General features: G+C 38.6%; 2 protein-coding genes and 1 long non-coding RNA gene across 3 annotated transcripts in view; all 3 read right to left on the reverse strand.

Moving 5' to 3' along the window:
- Positions 1–19,198, reverse strand: part of LOC117984450 (kinesin-like protein CG14535) — a 437,285-nt gene that overhangs the window by 354,544 nt on the left and 63,543 nt on the right. Inside the window, exon 2 of the mRNA XM_069500257.1 lies at positions 13,185–13,276. Within this exon, the coding sequence (XP_069356358.1) occupies positions 13,185–13,261 (77 nt within the window). The 5' untranslated portion in view covers positions 13,262–13,276. The remainder of the gene's footprint in view (positions 1–13,184; positions 13,277–19,198) is intronic.
- Positions 1–19,198, reverse strand: part of LOC117984389 (ATP-binding cassette sub-family G member 1-like) — a 300,050-nt gene that overhangs the window by 84,282 nt on the left and 196,570 nt on the right. The gene's annotated exons all lie outside the window — the stretch shown is intronic.
- LOC138402640 (uncharacterized) lies at positions 17,025–19,123 on the reverse strand. Its single transcript, XR_011236996.1, has 3 exons — positions 18,876–19,123; positions 18,154–18,345; positions 17,025–17,605 (listed from the first exon to the last, which is right to left on the reverse strand). It is a non-coding gene; the product is annotated as an uncharacterized lncRNA (long non-coding RNA).

Below are 19,198 nucleotides of genomic sequence, written 5' to 3' on the forward strand. Positions count from 1 at the left end.
GCCGACGAAAACTTGGCTTTGGCACAGTTTTAGTGCCTAAATGAGGTACAATTATTTTTTGAAATGCTCTTTAGGAGCTTTTTATTGTAATCGCTACGTGTAATGCTTTGTACCACCAACCACAACACGTGTGCCCACTGTTTACTGTGCTGTCATCGAAAGCTCACTGCTTTGGTGCTCAAATGAGGTAAAAAAAATTAAATGCTCTATAGGAGCTTTTCATTCTAACCGCTAGATGCAATGACTCGTACCATCAACCACAACACGTGTGCCCACTGTTTACTGTGCTGTCATCGAAAGCTCACGGCTTTGGCTTCGCAGCTCACACGAGGTGCATTCATTTTTTAAACGCATTACCTACCACTCGGATTAAAATATTTACTTTCAACCCGTATGGGGTAGAGCATATGGCTTGATGGATGCAAAATGAAATAATTACCTACTAGTATTGTATTATAATAATCAAAACATATAATAAGCTGTGATAGTGGTTAGGACGTCCGCCTTCTAATCGAAGGTCGGGGGTTTGATCCCGGGCACGCAGCTCTAACTTTTCGGAATTATGTGCGTTTTAATTAATTAAATATCACTTGCTTTAACGGTGAAGGAAAACATCGTGAGGAAACCTGCATGCCTGAGAGTTCTCCATAATGTTCTCAAAGGTGTGTGAAGTCCACCAATCCGCACATGGCCAGCGTGGTAGACTATGGCCAAAACCCTTCTCACTCTGAGAGGAGACCTGCGCTCTGTAGTGAGCCGGTGATGGGTTGACCATGATGATGATGATGATTGTATTATAATAATCTAAACATATAATAAGCTGTGATAGCCTAGTGGTTAGGACGTCCGCTTTCTAATCGGAGGTCGGGGGTTCGATCCCGGGCACCACATCTAACTTATTGGAGCTGGTACATTTTAAACAATTAAATATCACTTGCTTTATATCGGTGAAGATTTGGCACACCCTTCCAGCATCAGTTTTCTCCTTCAATTATAATAATACTAGCGACCCGCCCCGGTTTTGCATGGGTGCAATGTAGATACTAATGTGGTGTCATTGAGGTGCCTCGGAAACTCTCAAATGAGAGGATTTTTTTCCGACCTGATTCACATTATTTCAATTTCTCTAGGGATCTCTAATTTTTTGAGAATTAAACTATAGCTATAAACCTTTCTCTTGAATCACTCTATCTATTGGTGAAAACCGCAATAAAATCCGTTGCGTAGTTCAAAAGATCTACGCGTTCATACATACATACAGACGCGGGAAGCGACTTTATTTTATACTTACTACGTAGAGATGGACACCTTCGAGTCAAGAGTGTATAGGCATCTTCTAGGCAAGCGCGCTCCATCTTAAGCTGCATCATCACTTGCCCCCAGGTCTGATTGCAGCCAAGCGCTAGTCTATAAAATTAAAAAAAAACAACCCACTGCTACTACATGTAGCGGTAAAACTTAACAGGCAGATGGACCTATTATGGTGAAGCAAGAAGCAGACAGACAAACAGAAATCATAAGCCAAAACCGAGGGTGGAGGACTTAATAATTAAGTAGTGTGTGTGGGTGTGTGTGTCAAAAGTACTACTTGTGATACTTTTGGAAAAAATTAACTAAAATTTAAATTAAAAGAAAATCACTTTTAATTTAAATTTTATAAATACAGTCTTTACTGAGTGGCATTTCGTAAATATTAATTTAAAACGTTTCACTACTTTAAATAAAACCTTTTCACACGTGAAATGCTTTTAAAAGTTTCAGTATAAAAGCCAACTTTTGCGGTTTAGCTTTTCAACGTAACATAACGTGTGAAGGGTCATAACCGTAACTTTTGATTTATAAACATAATTTACAAGGGCATACTATAAAGCCATATACATTTACCTAGCGTTTACATAAAAATAACCCTTTTAAAATGTAACATGCGTATAAAAAACTGTGTTTTCAGAGATCCGTATTCCGTACCCGACGGGTGCCAACGGGACTCTACTCTATTCCTAAGCCTTCGCTGTCCGTCCGTCTGTCTTTCAGCGGGCAATATCTCATGAACCGTAGACATGTAGGTAAAGAGTTGAAATTTTCAAAGTGTCTATAGTACGCGACAGTTCAAGATGGCAATGGGGGTGGGGACATCCCGCACACCCGCACAGCCCTCGAGTTAATCAGGTGCGGGTTAGGGCGGGTGACGTGAGGGTGTGCGGGAGGTCCCCCCGCCTCGTACCCCTATCGCCATCTCGACCTGTCGCGTAGGTACTATAGGTATATTCCTATTGACATTATAATCATCATCATCAACCGATAGACGTCCACTGCTGGACATAGGTCTCTTGTAGGGACTTCCACGAGCCACGGTCTTGCGCCGCCTGAATCCAGCGGCTTCCTGCGACTCGTCTGATGTCGTCCGTCTACCTAGTGGGGGGTCTTCCAACACTGCGTCTTCCGGTGCGAGGTCGCCATTCCAGCACCTTGGGACCCCAACGTCTATCGGTTTTACGAATTATGTGCCCTGCCAATTGCCACTTCAGCTTCGCAACCCGTTGAGCTATGTCGATTACTATAGTTCTCTTACGGATCTCCTCATTTCTGATTTGATCACGTAGAGAAAGATTGGCACTATAACAACAAGTAATAAAAAACCAAGATGGTGAATTTCGAAATGATAGCCACGTAAATTAAATAAAACCGGCCAAGTGCGAGTCAGGCTCGTGCAACGAGGGTTCCGTACTACAGTCGTATTTTTCCCACATTTTGCACGATAATTCAAAAACTATGATGCATAAAAATAAATAAAAATCTGTTTTAGAACGCGCAGGTGAAGACCTTTCATATGATACCCTAATTGATATAGTTATCCTACTTGTAAATTGAAAAAAAAAATTTATTAATTCATGACCACAATTTAATTTTTTTTGTGGGATGTAACGACAAATTCACGGTTTTCAGATTTCTCCCCGAATGTCTGCTATAAGACCTACCTACCTGCCAAATTTTATGATTCAAGGTCAACGGGAAGTACCCTGTAGGTTTCTTGACAGACCGACAGACAGACAACTAAGTGATCATAATATAAGGGTTCCGTTTTTCCTTTTGAGGTACGGAACCCTAAAAAGGACATATTGATGACGGTACGGAACCCTTCGTGTTTAAATCCGACTCGCACTTGTCCGGTTTTATTTCCTTCAGCAAGCCTATATTTCTATCGTTAGTAACCATTATGGTTAGAGTGAGAGCATAATATGTCTGCCCTTTGATGAATTTAATGGAGTATTTAGATAGCTCTGGCTGTAATTAATTGCGATTTTAAAAGGGTTTTTAGCGTTATGACATCTGCTGAAGTAAAATGGAGGTGCAAGTTTCCAGAGTGCATTATTTTATGAGAGTTTGTTATGCTTAGTGTTTTTTTTTTAATTTTCATAATGTTATGGCACAATTTTTGAATAAACTTCAGTTCTTATTTTCTTTTTAGGGTGCCCTACCTCAAAACTAACTATGTGCCTCATAAGAAAACTCAGAGTCATTGAGTGGGCGATGGAGAGAGCTATGCTTGGAGTTTCTCTACGTGATCAAATCAGAAATGAGGAGATCCGTAGGAGAACTGGAAAGAGTAACCGACATAGCTCAACGGTTTGCGATTCTAAAAGGGGTTTTAGCGTTATGACATCTGCTGAAGTAAAATGGAGGTGCAAGTTTCCAGAGTGCATTATTTTATGAAAGTTAACGGTATTGTTATACTTAGTGTTTTTTTTTTTTTTAATTTCCATAATGTTATGGCACAACGTGGCTAATTGCGTCGTACACAATCTCTAAACTAAACTAAAATGTCACGTCTAAATCTACTGCTATCCCTTTCATAATGATGCTTGCGGAAAAGGATTGCACTAGATTTAGACCTGTTAATTCAGTTTTGTTATTCAGTTTAGTTCATTTTTTGAATAAACTACAGTTCTTATTTTCTTTTTAAGGGTTCCGTACCTGAAAATGAAAAAGGAACCCTTATAGGATCACTTTGTTGTCTGTCTGTCCGTCGTGTCTGTCAAGAAAACCTATAGGTTCCCGTTGACCTAGAATCATGAAATTTGGTAGTGACCGTGCCGTGAATTTGTGATTATATCACAGAAAAAAATTAAAATGTGTTCATGAACAAATAATATTAGTATTTTCAATTTTCAAAATTTAACTATACCAAGAGGGGTATCATATGAAAGCGATTTATTTGTACATTCTAAATCAGATTTTTGTTTATTTTTATGCATAGTTAATAAATTTTTAATTTATCGTACAAAATGTTGAAAAATACGACTGTATTACGGAACCCCCGGTGCGCGAGTCTGACTCACACTTGGCCGGTTTTTTTAAAGATCTCGTGGCAACTCTTTGGTTTTCCGGCACAAAAAATTCAACTAAATTGGTTAAACAGATGGGCAGTCAAAAGTGAAAAGACAGGTACCCATAAAAGACAGACAGACACGCTTTCGCATTATAATAGTTAGGATAGGAGGTTACACGTTGTGTCCATGTTGGGCCACCCACAAGCTTGTCAGACCTTCGCGAAGGGGTTATCAGCTGTTAACTTCCTTGCTATCATTCCTAATGGCACATAACTTATTTTTAACACAATGAACTATTTGCAGCGATAAGGCAAAGATAATAATGGTTATTTTAAACATTAGGTTTAACTCAACAAAACTTTCAAACCCCTATTTTACTCCCTTAGGGGTTGAATTTTCAGAAATCCTTTCTTAGCGGATGCCTACGTCATAACAGCTATCTGCATGCCAAATTTCAGCCCGATCCATCCAGTAGTTTGAACTGTGTGTTGATAGACTATAGTCGGTCAGTATTTTCCTTTTATATATAGGTACACTAGCTGATGCCCGCGAGTTCGTACGCGTGGATTTAAGTTTTTAAAAATCCCGTGGGAACTCTTTGATTTTCCGGGATATAAAGTAGCCTATGTCCCTTTCCAGGTCTTAAACTATACCCATGCAAAAAATCACGTCAATACGTTGCTCCGTTGCGACGTGACTAAAGGATATAGATGATGATGATAAATGGTTAATTTGGAGATTCACTTTGTTCAAATATTGAAGGATCTGTTTTAGAATTCATAGAGATCGTTGAATATCAGCTCTACCCTGTACGTCATCGTATCCAATTTAAAACTAACTTATTAAAGCTAACGTGTATCGACAGAACCGAGCTAGGAAACGTGTGTACCACAATATCCCACAATACACGCTATTATTATACCCATCCCATAGGCCATATCCGATTTCGGTAAGCTTAGGGTTGCTACCAAGAAACCATTAATTAATATCTATATACTAGCTAATGCCCGCGAATTCGTCCGCGTGGACTACACAAATTTGAAACTCCTATTTCACCCCCTTAGGGGTTGAATTTTCAAAAATCCTTTCTTAGCTGATGCCTACGTTATAATACCTACCTGCATGCCAAATTTCAGCCCGATCGGTCGAGTATAGTTTGAACTGTGCATTGATAGATCAGTCAGTCAGTCTCAGATTGGAAAATCCGCGAGAAAAGACTAAAAACTAAGTTATAAAAACACGAATCTTTAGCGGCGAACGGATGACGCGACGTAGCACTTGAATTCACCTAGATATCGAAATAATGGGTGCGAAACACGCGCCCCGGCGGCGGCGCGCGGAACCCATCTGAATTGGCCCGCCCCGACGGATCCCGCCGTGTATACTTGTAGCTTTATATGCGAAGCTTAAAATGCGAAGTGCGCCTGGCCTGCTAGTACTAAAAACTTCTTAACGGATAAATCCAGTACCTACTATTTTTAGCCCGGTCCGAGAATCGAACCCAGGATCTCGTCACCTGCAGTCGAGCGTGCTAATCACTAGACTAACAAAGCAGTTATGAAAATGAGGTGTACGCTATGAAGTGGCAACTGGCAACCCTAGATATAAGTTATAGCACACATAGTACAGTCCCTCTGAAGAATGCATGTACGTTGAAATTCCATGTAATTCTACTCGGCACTTGTATGGGTGTATTTAATAACTTTGTACGCTGCCTAATAACTTACGAAGAGCGGCTTTGAAAAGTTCCCTTGTAAATTTTAATAATTTATTGAATTTATACTCTGAACTTCATAGTAGTAACTTGTTGTAAAGAGAGCGAGGCTTCGTTTGTGTAAGTTTAAAGCTATCTTAATTTATCTTTTACAATAGAAACCAAGCTTTAAGAATCAAGACCGGGTTTTAGAGAAAACTAAATATTATTAAAGGTAGGACGGATAATTAAGAAAAGCAAGTTTTATTGAAATATTTTCAACAAGTAATTGGTATATTTTTCAAATTATACTTGTACTAGGAATCAGGCCACGATATGTGGAGGCTTATCGAAAGATTTAATCTAAAAAAAAATGGCAAGGTATATTTATCTAATAATAAAATAATTTCGAGTTATCTATCTGTGGTTCGGAATCATACCTTAAGCTTGTATTTAATAAATAATAATTATTGCCCACAATCTAAAAGTCTCACCGTATCATTACTCAAATCATAGCCCCATACCATTAAAGTTCTTTTGTCGTATTTCCTGTCGTCGTCCCCGACATCAGCAGTCAATATGATGATCCGCATTCACAGCACGTCACACGAAAACGCATCCATAAATTACTAATGATTACAGAGCTGCGACATTCATGCAAGTACGGTGTGATCATTTAGAAATGTCGAATTTTGAAAGTAAAATAATTATAGCCTACGACCTTTTTTTTATTCAGATACAAGTTAGCCCTTGACTGCAATCTCATCTGATGGTAAGTCATGATGCAGTCTAAGGTGGAAGCAGGCTAACCTGGAAGGGGTATGGCAGTTTTTATTAAACCCAAGCCCCGTTGGTTTCTACACGGCATCGTACCGGAACGCTACATCGCTTGGCGGTACAGCTTTGCTGGTAGGGTGGTAACTAGCCACGGCCGAAGCCTCCCATTTATTTATTTATTTATTTTTATTATTCATGTACCAAAAATTGTAGTTACAAAGTAATAATAAATTAAGTTACATCGGAAATGCTTATCTCTAAACAGAGATTTCTTCCAGCTTCCCATTCCCATCAGACCAGACCAGGGTTTGACCTAGGCACGTACCTCTAACTTTTCAAGATTTTACTTCGTGAGAAAACCTGTATACATGAGAATTCTCTATAGTATCTTTTGTTTAGGTACTCACGTACTCAAGCATAAATAACGTTTACGTAATTTAAGCCCACGTAATTTAAGCTACAGCGTAATTTAAGCGAGTATTTTAGACATTTCTAAATGTAGAAAGCATAGTATTCAAATGCGAAGATAGTATGAGTGCGTACGATACAAAATAGCGCAGTACCCGTAGTACAAGATTTTACGTCTCACCAAACCAAACCAAATTCGAGAGTCGAAATACTTCCGTGTTACAGTAAAATGGACCTAAACAGCCTTGAATTGAAGTCAAATATTCAATGCCACTGATTTTAATTTCGCAATGTTTCCGCTTGGAGCGCTGGCTGTAGAAGTGTAGACAAACTTGAGCTTTAAAACAAGGCATTTAAGATCCAGTTTACTGTAACGCGGAAGTATTTCGACTCTCGAATTTGGTTTGGTTTGGTGAGACGTAAAATCTTGTACTACGGGTACTGGCATGTGCTTCAACGCGATCGCTAATGACTGCTTGACACAATAAAACTCACGCACTCGTTCAAATGAATTCGCTTTGCGAGTTGCGACTGAATTGATTAATTTTTTGCTCAGGTTTTGTTTGGATATCTGATAATTTTATCTGATAGATTCATTTATTTGTCGATACCTAAGTTCTTTTTTTATATAAAGAATACAAGATGATGCCCGCGACTTCGTCCGCGTGGATTTAGATTTTAGAAAATCCCGTGGGAACTCTTTAAATTTCCGGGATAAAAAGTAGTCTATGTCCTTCCCCGGGATGCAAGCTATCTCTGTACCAAACTTCGTCAAAAACGGTTGAACGGTTGAGCCGTGAATAGCTAACAGACAGACAGACAGAAAGACAGACAGACACACTTTCGCATTTATAATATTAGTATGGATATGGATTAGCCAAGTTAATTGCTGACTAATATTCCCCTTTCCCTTCCAATTAAGCTTAAAGCTTGTGCTAGGAGTAGGTACGACAATAGTGCAGCGGGTGGGATTTGAACCGGACACCTTTCGGTTTTCAATCCGCTCCTTTAACCGTTGAGATATCGAGGCGTTTACTCGGTAAGTAAACAAGTCATAATTAAAAGAATTAAAAAGCGGCCAAGCGCGAGTTTGACTCCGAGGGTTCCGTACCCTCGAGGGTGTAGTAGGTTTAAAATTGGCGCAGTCAAATTTTTCGAGGCGGATATTGGAGCGTCCACCTTTATCAGGAACAGTTTACAGTAAGAAAGAAGCTTAAACAATTTCAATGTTCAAAATGTTTCTCGATATTTCAAACCTTGTATTCTCCAAAACTTGGGCTCCATTACCAAAGTTTACATTCCGAATTCGCGTAGAGATCGTCTCGGTAGCAATTTGAATGTAAACTGGGGAAGCAATTCGAAAGTTACGAGTGCTATCCAAGAATTTTATCGCAAAGTTTTTACGAGTGATACCTATTGGTGATAATGTTCGCTGATATTACGCGAATTTTGACGTGTTCCTTGGCACATCTAGCTAGTCCCAAGCTGTGGTCCTATAGCTAAGTGAGATGTTAGTTTGCGTGATCATCACTCATATACGCAGAGCTAAGATTTGGAATAATTTTTGACGATCTGACTGGCGCAGTGGTAAGCGCTGTGGTCTTATTAGTTGGTTGGTCCGGGTTTGAATCCTGGCAGGGTTTTCGAATTTTATAATTTCTAATGTCTGGTCTGGTCTGGCTTCGGCCGTGGCTAGTAACCCACCCTACCGGAAAAGCCGTGCCACCAAGCGATTCTAGCGTTCCAATACGATGCCTATAGAAACCAAAGAAACATGGGTTTAAACAAGTCTTGCCATTCCGTACAGTACAGTTAGCATTTTTATGGAATAAGATTTGTACGTGTTAAAATATCAAACTTTAGGTTATACACAAAGTTTAGGTGCCCACCTACCTATCTACCTGAAACCAGAATTGTGAATTTGCGGAAACTCTATAACAATTCCAAATCTAAGCAGAACAAGCTATTCCAAAGTTTCAATGACGAAGTTTGTCCAGGAACTTTTCAGTTTTTCGACTTCTATCGGAAACCAAAATTGACAATCGGAATTACCTAGTAATTTTCTATCCGTTTTACTCTACCTAGTATTATAACTCTATGGTTTTACTAGTAACTAATATAACCTATAAAATTATACTTGGTGGTAGGTAAGTGGACACCATATATAAAGTTAGACAAAGTCATTTTCAAGCATCACAAAACTTGATTTTTTTTTTATTTCTTTCATGGATATAATTCAAAGCCTAGAAAGTGATATAGGGTTTTTTATCCCGGTAAATGAGTTTGATCCGAGAAAAGAGTTCCAATGGGATTTTTAAAAACCTACGTCGACGCGCACGTACCTAATCACGGGCATAGAGTCGCACCTCTCACACTTTCCTGTGTTTAATCAGCAGCTATAAGGTTCTAGACACTTTAGCTGCATCCCACATTCAGGCGACCTCCTCTATGGCGGGTGCAGCGGCCATCAGCGCCGAACAGCCAGAGGGCGCAAATATGAAAACCTCGATGGGAGCTTCGTATTCGTGCCTATTGGTGTGGAGACCGTGGGGCCCGGGGGCTCGAGCTCTTTTTGAAGAAATTGCGAAAAGAGTTATCGAGTCAACCGAGGACCCGAGAGCTGGCAGCTACCTTGGTCAAAGAATTAGTTTGGCCATCCAAAGGGGTAATGCTGCCAGCATCTTGGGTACAATGCCTCGCTGTGGTGGTCTCGACCAGGTTTTAGATTTAATTTAATTTATTTTAGTTTTAATTTAATATTGTTTTTTTTTTAGATTTAAGTTTATTGATAGTTTATTTGTTAACCATTGATAATAAGGTTCTTGAATCTTAAATCCGCTTTTTGTATAACTCATTGATCTTGCAATAAAAGTGAAAAAAATATTAAGTAGTATAATTACACGATACTAGCTTATGCTCGCGACTTCGTCCGCGTGGACTACACAAATTTCAAACTCCTATATCACCCACTTAGGTGTTGAATTTTCAAAAATCCTTTCTTAGCGGATGCCTACGTCAAAATAGCTATCTGCATGCCAAATTTCAGCCCGATCCGTCCAGTAGTTTGAGCTGGGCGTTGATAGATCAGTCAGTCAGTCAGTCAGTCAGTCAGTCAGTCGGTCAGTAACGTTTTCCTTTTATATATTTAGATTACGATTATTATTATTTATTATTTATTATTTATTTTATATCTTATTAGAACGGCAGTGCCACTTACACTAACTAGATGATTAATAATAAATTTAAATACAAATAAAGGTACAAGAAAAAAGACACAAAATACAAAACGATAAAAGATCAAAGGAGCCCAATTTAATTCAGGGTAAATCAAATTTGATTCACGAATCTCTGTGATAGGTATATTCAATGATTCAAAGGAACTAGTAAGATTCAGTGAAACTATTGTAATAAGAGATGTAAATTCAATCGATGCTACCAAGAACGTGATCATCAACGGAATAATCGACACAGGTGGCGGCTTAGCAGTAAGTGCTAGCTCGCACTACGGTTTTATGCCGCGATCAGTTGAAAACCGCAAAAACGCACTGGTGATTAATAGACCAATCATTCCATCATCAAAAACTGACATAGACTGTTGCGGCTACATCCTGTTGCGGGGTTTCACACTATGATAAATGACTTTGTTAAGCGGTACTGAATGTCAGTAAAAATTATCCATAGTTCCCTTTCATTTTTTTTTTGTTTGTAGGAGGAAAATGCTCATGGATACCCTCTGGCATGCTCGTAAACCATTGTTATCTACAGTATAGTACCTTATCTATACAATAGACGCGAGAATGTGTCTGTGCTTATGTACCTACTAACTTTTCAACCCTCAACCGCTGAAACGATCTAGACGAAAGTCACAGAGATAGCTTTCATTCTTGAGAAGGCCATAGGAAATATTATACTTTTTAAAATTCAGATAGAAGCTGTTAGCCCTTGACTGCAATCTGATCTGGTAATAAGACGTGATGATGCAGTCTAAGATGGAAGCGGACTTACCTGGACGGGTTGTAGATTATTTTTTGTTGATTATTATATGGATATTATTATTGGATTATAATTTCTATTCCGGAAATTCAAAGAGCTTTTTTATAAAACCTGTATCCATGGGATGAAGGCGCGGGTATCAGCTGGTATAAAATATAGGAATAACCAGTTTTAAGAAGCTTTATGAATCAAATCCACGTTAAACCGTAGTGCGTGGGTGCACTAACTTCGAATTAGGGTTGTGTCGTCATACTATGGTTGTATCGTATTACAAGAGTATCGCTTACGTCTATCGTGACATTAACTGTAATTAAAATTGATGACCCTCTGTATTGAATACTAGCAAACAGTATTACCAAAGTGTGAATGATTTGAACTTATACTTTGTATATTTTTAAAATTTTTAGTGTTTTTACCTACACTTCAAGGAAAAAACTTGGCCTACCGGTCAAGGCGTCGGGCGCGAACCCAGAAGACTTGGTTTGACTAGGTTCGAATCTTGCCGGCCCGCAATTTTTGATCTCTCTATCCGGTGGTTCCTTCATTGCTGAAGATCGTGGTCCTGGCAAACTGCCCTCGAATGGATTATCTGTTTCCACCGGCTTTCTTTTCGGCAATTTTTGATAAGTAGGTATTTAATAATAGTATTCAAAATTATACTTTGTATCAAAAATCTCACTGATTACAGTAATAATGGTTATGAAACTTGAAATGGTATTCAGTATTCTCTAAACTGTCGTTAGTACAAAGTTATCCGTAAAACGATCGAGCAATAAACCTAAACTGCCCAACACTACAATATTCAACAGAGGCGGTTTAGAACAACACAATATGTTAAAACTTTGCAAACTTGAGACGCCCTCAAATTGCTTCACTAAAGACAAACAGACAATATTGACAATCGTTCCGTGCTTCCTAAGACTGCACCAAGTCTCTCTCGGGACTCCCATAGTCTGAAACTTTGTGAACTAAAGGTGTTCTAGGTAATAGTGCTGAGAAAGCGATTCCAAAATTGAAAGAGTTGACTCTTTTATTTGAGCGAGTCTCAAAATATTTCCTTTTGAACGATTAAATGAGGAGGTGTAGAAGTAGAGGTATGGTATTTTAAGTTCTCTTGCACGATACTTGCAAAACCAGATGATGAAGTTTCAGTTATTAAAAAATCCCGTGGGAACTGTTTGCTTTTCCGGGATTTAAATTAGCCTCCGGGATGCAAGCCATCTCTGAGCTTTTATTTGAGCCAGTAATCAAACGTTTCTTGAACTGTTAAATTTTTGCCTAATTAATTGCCATTTATGCCTAATTTTACCAAGCAAATTAATCATGGTTTAGTTAACATTCTTTGTATCTGTCCTTTTTGAAAATCGCGTATGTCATCTGCCAAAAAGGGGTTACAATGTTTAACTCACTAACTAAACGGGAGTTAAATGCTTGGTGAAATGGGGTCTTAACCGTTCAAAAAGAAACATTTGATTACTGGCTCAAATAAAAGAATCAACTCCTGCAACCTTATTTTGGATATGTAAGTACGATATAGAAGTTTTCGTCTTTCTTTCTTCAAAAATTAAAATATTCCATTCCATCTTCTCATCATCATCACTTATTACAGATGACATCGTAATCAAGAGCTCATTTGTAGCGATGAAAAAACCAGTCAAGTACGAGTCAGACTTGTTCACGTAGGGTTCCGTCTTCAGCACATAGACACATAATATCGTTAATCGAATTATGTTGAGTGGCAAGATATTAATCAACACCGGTACAGAGCTGAGAAGAAAACTTTAATTATGTCGATAACAGATTTGCTCTTGGGCTGATCCTATAGTAATAATTATGATGACACCTTATAATAATAATGTGGTCTTGATTCATTTTTGATTGATTTATTTATTCTTTCGTTCATTTGTCTCTTCGCAGAAAATGAACCCCATATTATTTTACCTTCTCATCACTAGACTAGGTATATTTTGTTTATTGTCACCTACCGGCTAGGATGCAGCTCCTTAGGGGGAGGCATGGGAGTGGGGATACGCCTTCCCCCCCTCGTACCGCTCTCACTCATGATTGTCCTCGGCAACTGAAACAAGAACACTATTCAGTACACTTCAGTTTTCAGCATGTACTATAATAATTATAAGAGCTCTTATAAGCACAGTTTTGGATAGTCAAAGACATGAATGGCTCTTTGAGTTCAAAGGGCGTTGGCAATTTATACTTTATACCTACTATATTTTGAGTTCATAATATTTATTTTAATATCCAAGAGCTGGCAGCTACCTTGGTCAAAGAATTAGTTTGGCCATCCAAAGGGGTAATGCTGCCAGCATCTTGGGTACAATGCCTCGCTGCGGTGGTCTCGATGAGGTTTTAGATTTAATTTAATTTATTTTAGTTTTAAATAATTAATGTTGTTTTTATATACATGATATTATAAGCTTACCTACATATATGTATTGAAATAACAGTATGAACCGGGCACTTTGATATTATGTCACACAGTTTAATTTTTTTTTTTAATTTTCATATTTTCCCCCCAAATTGACTTTATCAATATTGTTGATAAAGTCCTAGGCAAGAGGACGAAAGTGTAGAATATTCATCATCATCTCAACTCATCGCCGGCTCACTACTGAGAACGGGTTACCTCTCAGAATGAAAAGGGTGTAGATTGACAAAGTAGAATATTAAATTGAACTTAAAATTTTACACTTTCATTCTCTTCTAATAGTTTTATATCTATTAAAGTTTGGTTTAGATGTCCTGTAACACAAGTCAGTCGAAAATAAACCCCTATGAAAATCCCCGTCTAAAAAAATTAAAACAACAGATACTTAATTAAAAATTTCATCCACGCAGAGATTTCTAACAATCATCCTTATCACTCGACTAATAAATGAAGTGACGTGAACATTGCAATTTTAACACACATCCAACCTTAGACACTTACAAACAGGGTTTAATTTCCAATGACGCTGTAACGCTATCATTCGCCGGGATGTATCCATCAAAGAGAAGGTATGACGTCAGCTACATTGTATAGGTCCTTGAGGGTCTCAGTTCGTTCGTTAAACAAGAGATGGTGTCGGGAAAACAACCTGAACGTTTGCAACAGATCCAGACCTTTGCGGACGTTTGGCATACAATTTATTGAGACAGGTAACAGCAAAGCTGAGATTAAAGGGAAATCTAGACAGTCGGTTTTGAATAGAAGTTAGAACCTTTTTCATTCTAAAGCTGTCCAGAACAGTTGTTGAAAATTCCAAGCTTTGCGACAGATTCATAGGATGCTGCTAATTAAGGTGGTAGCTAAGTGGTCTGCGTTAATATTAACTTTTCAGAGGAGGGCTGTTTTAAGTTACACAGAATTTTATGCATTTTCTGGATCACTTAACAGCACCGAGGAGTAAACCTGGCTCTAAACTAGAATTTCAGTGCCCTAAGTATGAGATTTCATTTCTCACCAATTTTGATAGTATTCGAGAGTCAAAACAAAATAACGTCAAAGTAAAATGGACCTAAACTTTCTTGATTTAAAGTCAAAAATTCAGTACCATTGATTTTAATTTCGCAACGTTTCCGCTTGGAGCGCTGGCTGTAAATATATGTACAAACTTGAGCATTATAACAAGGCATTTAAGGGCCAATTTAATTTAACGCTAAATTGTATCGACTCAAATAACGTTGGTGAGAAGTAAAATCTTATACTAAGCGTACAGGTCTAAAATGTATTACTACCTACCCTTTTCGAAATGTTCTCAGCAGAAAAGGATAGCACTAGATCTAAGTTTGTCATTCAGGTTAGAGATTGTGCAAAACATCTATCTTAAGACTTGAGGCTTATTTGCTATGAAATATCATGAATACTTATTGCAGTCCAAGCACAAGCAACGCTATATAAGGCTTTCTCCCAGCTTTTTCATCAAAAAAGTATCCCACGAGGGACGTTTTTCTCGCTGGTTTTGCTCGGGCCTCTGGAGCAGTAAAACGTGTTGCAATATTTAAACTACTCAAAGTGAAATAGAAACGAATACCGGTCTCATTTCGAATCTTCCTTTGCAACGACTTGCTGTTTATTTTCCTTTACAACATCTGTACATACTTTGAAACAATTTCGCAATTACTTCATCAAGTTCAAGAATCCGGGAGATTGTTTTGTGCGATGAATATAAAAGGAGGTAGCAAAAAGCAAACTATAAATTGCTAAAAATTGGTAGAAATAATTTGCCCACTTTTGGACGAAACAAAAGTTCAGTTTTGTATTTTTTTGTAATAAAGACAGTGATCCAACACAACCGGAGAGAGATCTGGCGCAGGACCAAACATTTTACGTGCTGTAGGTACAAGGCCCTGGGGTATAACTCGTACCACCAATTTCCCCACTCTGAGCTGCAACTGAGAATTTCTTGGTTTAGCACTACGAAAAGTCATAAAATAAGAGAAGAAGAAAAGATTTCCTTGACAAAAACCCCAATAGCTTTTTTGACTGATTCAGAGCTCAAAATTGGCACTACGGGACCAGCAGCTGTTAGGCTAGCTACAATGGCCAACCGCAAAATCCAATGAATTTTTCAGTACTATAAATGCAAATATCATCCAAAAAAAATCATCACCAGATTGACTTCGTCACATCTCACACGTTTGCGTATAAATGCGAAAGTGTGCCTGTCTATCTGTATGTCTGTCTGATAGCTTTTCAAAAGACTATGATGTGCAATGGACATGCGCTACATATTATCCCGAATTGAAACAATACCTAGAGGATTTTTAAACAACCTAAATCCACGCGGACGAACTTTTTTTTTTAATAGATATAGCGAGAAAACGAGCAGGCGGGTCACCTGATGTTAAGTGATTTCCGCCGCCCATGAACATTTGCAGCACCAGAGGTACCGCCGATGCGTTGCCGGCCTTTTAGGAATTTGTTGATCCGCCCCTTGAATAACCCCATGTTGTAATCTAGTGGGAACACCGCCGATGGGAGTTGGTTCCACAGTTTGCACGTGCGTGGAAAGAAGGATCTGGCGCAGCGGACGGTTGGAGTGCACCAGACACCCAGGTGGTGAGGGTGAAATTCCTTACGGTGGCGCGCGGTGCGGTTGTAGAAAAAAGAGGGAAGTCATGTCATCGTCAACCAATTGTTGTCCACCGCTGGATATAAGCCCTTGTAGGAACTTCCATACGCCACGGTCTAGTACCGCCTCAACCCAGTACGACTCGTTTCAAGTATAAAATTAAAAAACATCATTCGTATTTACGGGGTAAATATTTACTGCCTTTTTTCAGTAAATATTTATCCCGTAAAACCAGAAAGGCAGCAACCACTTTTCATCGTTACCGAGACTAAGAGGACAGAAGATTGAAAAGGAAAATTAGATGTTTATTGGCTAGAAACTTGCTGGAAATGAGAAACACCATTTCAGGAATCCCATTCGAATGCAATATTGCAATTTTATAAGCAAAATGGCTCTGGCTAGGCGATTGGGGACAATCAGCTCGCCAATTGAACTATAACGAACGGTTTTGCTCGATCGTTTTCCAATAACTCTTGATAGAGTTTGATTGGCGCGATGCTTGGGTAGATTAATTATGCATGACGATAAATTTTGGCATCGTTGGCACGCAGTAGGTAGGTAGGTATCATAACTAGGTAGATGAACTTTCTCCTTGTGTTTTATCCCTTAGTTTGATCCGCTAGGTCAATTCAGGTTATTGCCATTTTACTTTTTACTGTTTATGGTCCTCCTCTTAAAGGCCATTGCCCAAGTGACTATAGGACCCAGTATCGCTACCAAATAAGTTGTCCACTAATAAAATAGAGCTTAATTTTTAGGATAGTTTTATTACATATAATTACACATTAAAAAAAAATCTAAACCTCCGGATTCCGCAGAAATATGGTGAAGAACAACCTTCGAAATTAGAATTTTCGAAACTGTTAATTCGTTGCTAACTTACGTTTTACTGAAATATTTCGCTTTATTAAATATATTTCTAAAGAAATCTATATTATAGAAGCCTCAATAGCTCAACAGTTAAAGGTGTGGACTGAAATCCGAAGGGTCGCCGGTTCAAACCCCACCTGTCGCACTACTGTCGTACCTACTCAGGTGGCACAAGCTTGACGCTTTCGTCCTACGTCGGCAACGATGCGGCAGCATTCTATAGAACGCGACAGGTCAAGATGACAATCGGGGTGACGTGCGGCTGTGCGGAGCGTCCCCAGCCTCATACCCCGATTGCCATCTTGACCTGTCGCATACTATGGGTATCCGCTAGCTGCGCTCTGGCATTGGTAGCACACATATAGGCACCGCGTCTAGCCGTGACGTGTAGAAGGGCTCGCGCTCACGTGGAACACCTAAGCCCGCAGCGATGCACGCGGCGTCATGCCACAGCGAGGCGTCACCTATACAGAATACATAACTATATGTTAAAAATTGCTTTTAATCAGTTAATTAAGTGAATTGAATGATGATAAGATAGGTATACACACCTCTAACTTGTGTAAGTTATGTGTGTTTTAAGCAATTAAATATCACTTTCTTTAAAGGTGAAGGAAAACATCGTGAGGAAACCTGCATGTATTCACTATACTGTCCTGAAAGATGTGTGAAGTATGCCAATCAATCCACTTGGCCAGCATGGGAGACTATGGCCCTTCTCACTCTGTAAGGAGACCCATGCTCTGTAGCGAGCCGGTGATGGGTTGATCATGATGATGATTAAGTAATTACTAGTTACAAATCGAAATAACACATACAGAATACATAACTATATGTTAAACATTGCAACATGTACAGATAATAGTTCATACAGTATAGATTGAATGTATAATAGTATAGGTACTATGACTGGTAAAATACAGGTATTTAAGCGGGTAACATATCTGCATATGCCACTTCATCTGTATAGGCTGTCTAATGGGTAAGTAGTACTTTTCATTATTATACATACCAAGTGTGCAGAAATCCAACGCAGAATAATATTTCTTTCCTCAGAGTCTGAAGGCTGTGCGAGGACGTAGAGATATGCCACATGCATAACTCGCACTCTGTGTCCAAATAAAGCAGCAGGTGCTAGCCCGGCTCGGAGAGCTTTTTGTGATGAACCAAAACACTCCATGCAAATGACATGTTCATGTGAAATCTGTCAAATCATATATTTACAATATTAGATAATTTCAAAAGCATTTGCAATTCTTCTTTGATCAGTTAATTGTTTTTAATCAGTTAATTAAGTGAATAATGATAAGATACAACGACTCACACAATCAACACAAACAAAGACACAACTCAACTGTTAGTTATGTGCGTTTTAAGCAATTAAATATCACTTTCTTTAACGGTGAAGGAAAACATCGTAAGGAAACCTGTACGCTTGAGAGTTCTCCGTAATGTTCTCAAAAGGTGTTCTAACCACATTTCACGACAGTTGGTTACTTCTAATAAAACGTCGAGGCTTCGACATCACGCAAATAGCTCTAATGTAGTATTTTCCATGATTTTACCGTTTTCACGTCACCTTTCTTTTCTTTCTTTCTTCTTTTTTTGAAAAGAATAACCTTAACCTATTATTTGACATATCGTCGATTCAGAATCAAGCCAAGAGTTTCCTCACTTTAGTTCACTCTGCCCTAACACTCTTATAAACCAAATAATTATTTATTTATTACTTACCTACTGGTGCAGGTGAATTCCAAGATCCAAAAGTCGCAGTGGAGAGTCCCGGAAGGAACAAATTACCACACCGACTTGATGGATTTTCCATAACATAATAATGTGTATTATCTAATATCTATGTCTACAACTAACTAGGCGTCTGTAGATTCCTAGATCACTTTGTCTAATTATTAAATAGTGATTAAACAAAAAATTAAACAGCAGTAATAGTGTTCTGTGCTTTAGATGAACAACCACAGAGAACGAATTAAAAAGAAACAATTTATTTGACATTAGGGATGTCATATCGATCCGATATCGATTTTCAAAGAATCTATTTT

The sequence above is a fragment of the Maniola hyperantus genome, chromosome 8 (assembly GCF_902806685.2).
Source record: "Maniola hyperantus chromosome 8, iAphHyp1.2, whole genome shotgun sequence".
Lineage (NCBI taxonomy): Eukaryota > Metazoa > Arthropoda > Insecta > Lepidoptera > Nymphalidae > Maniola > Maniola hyperantus.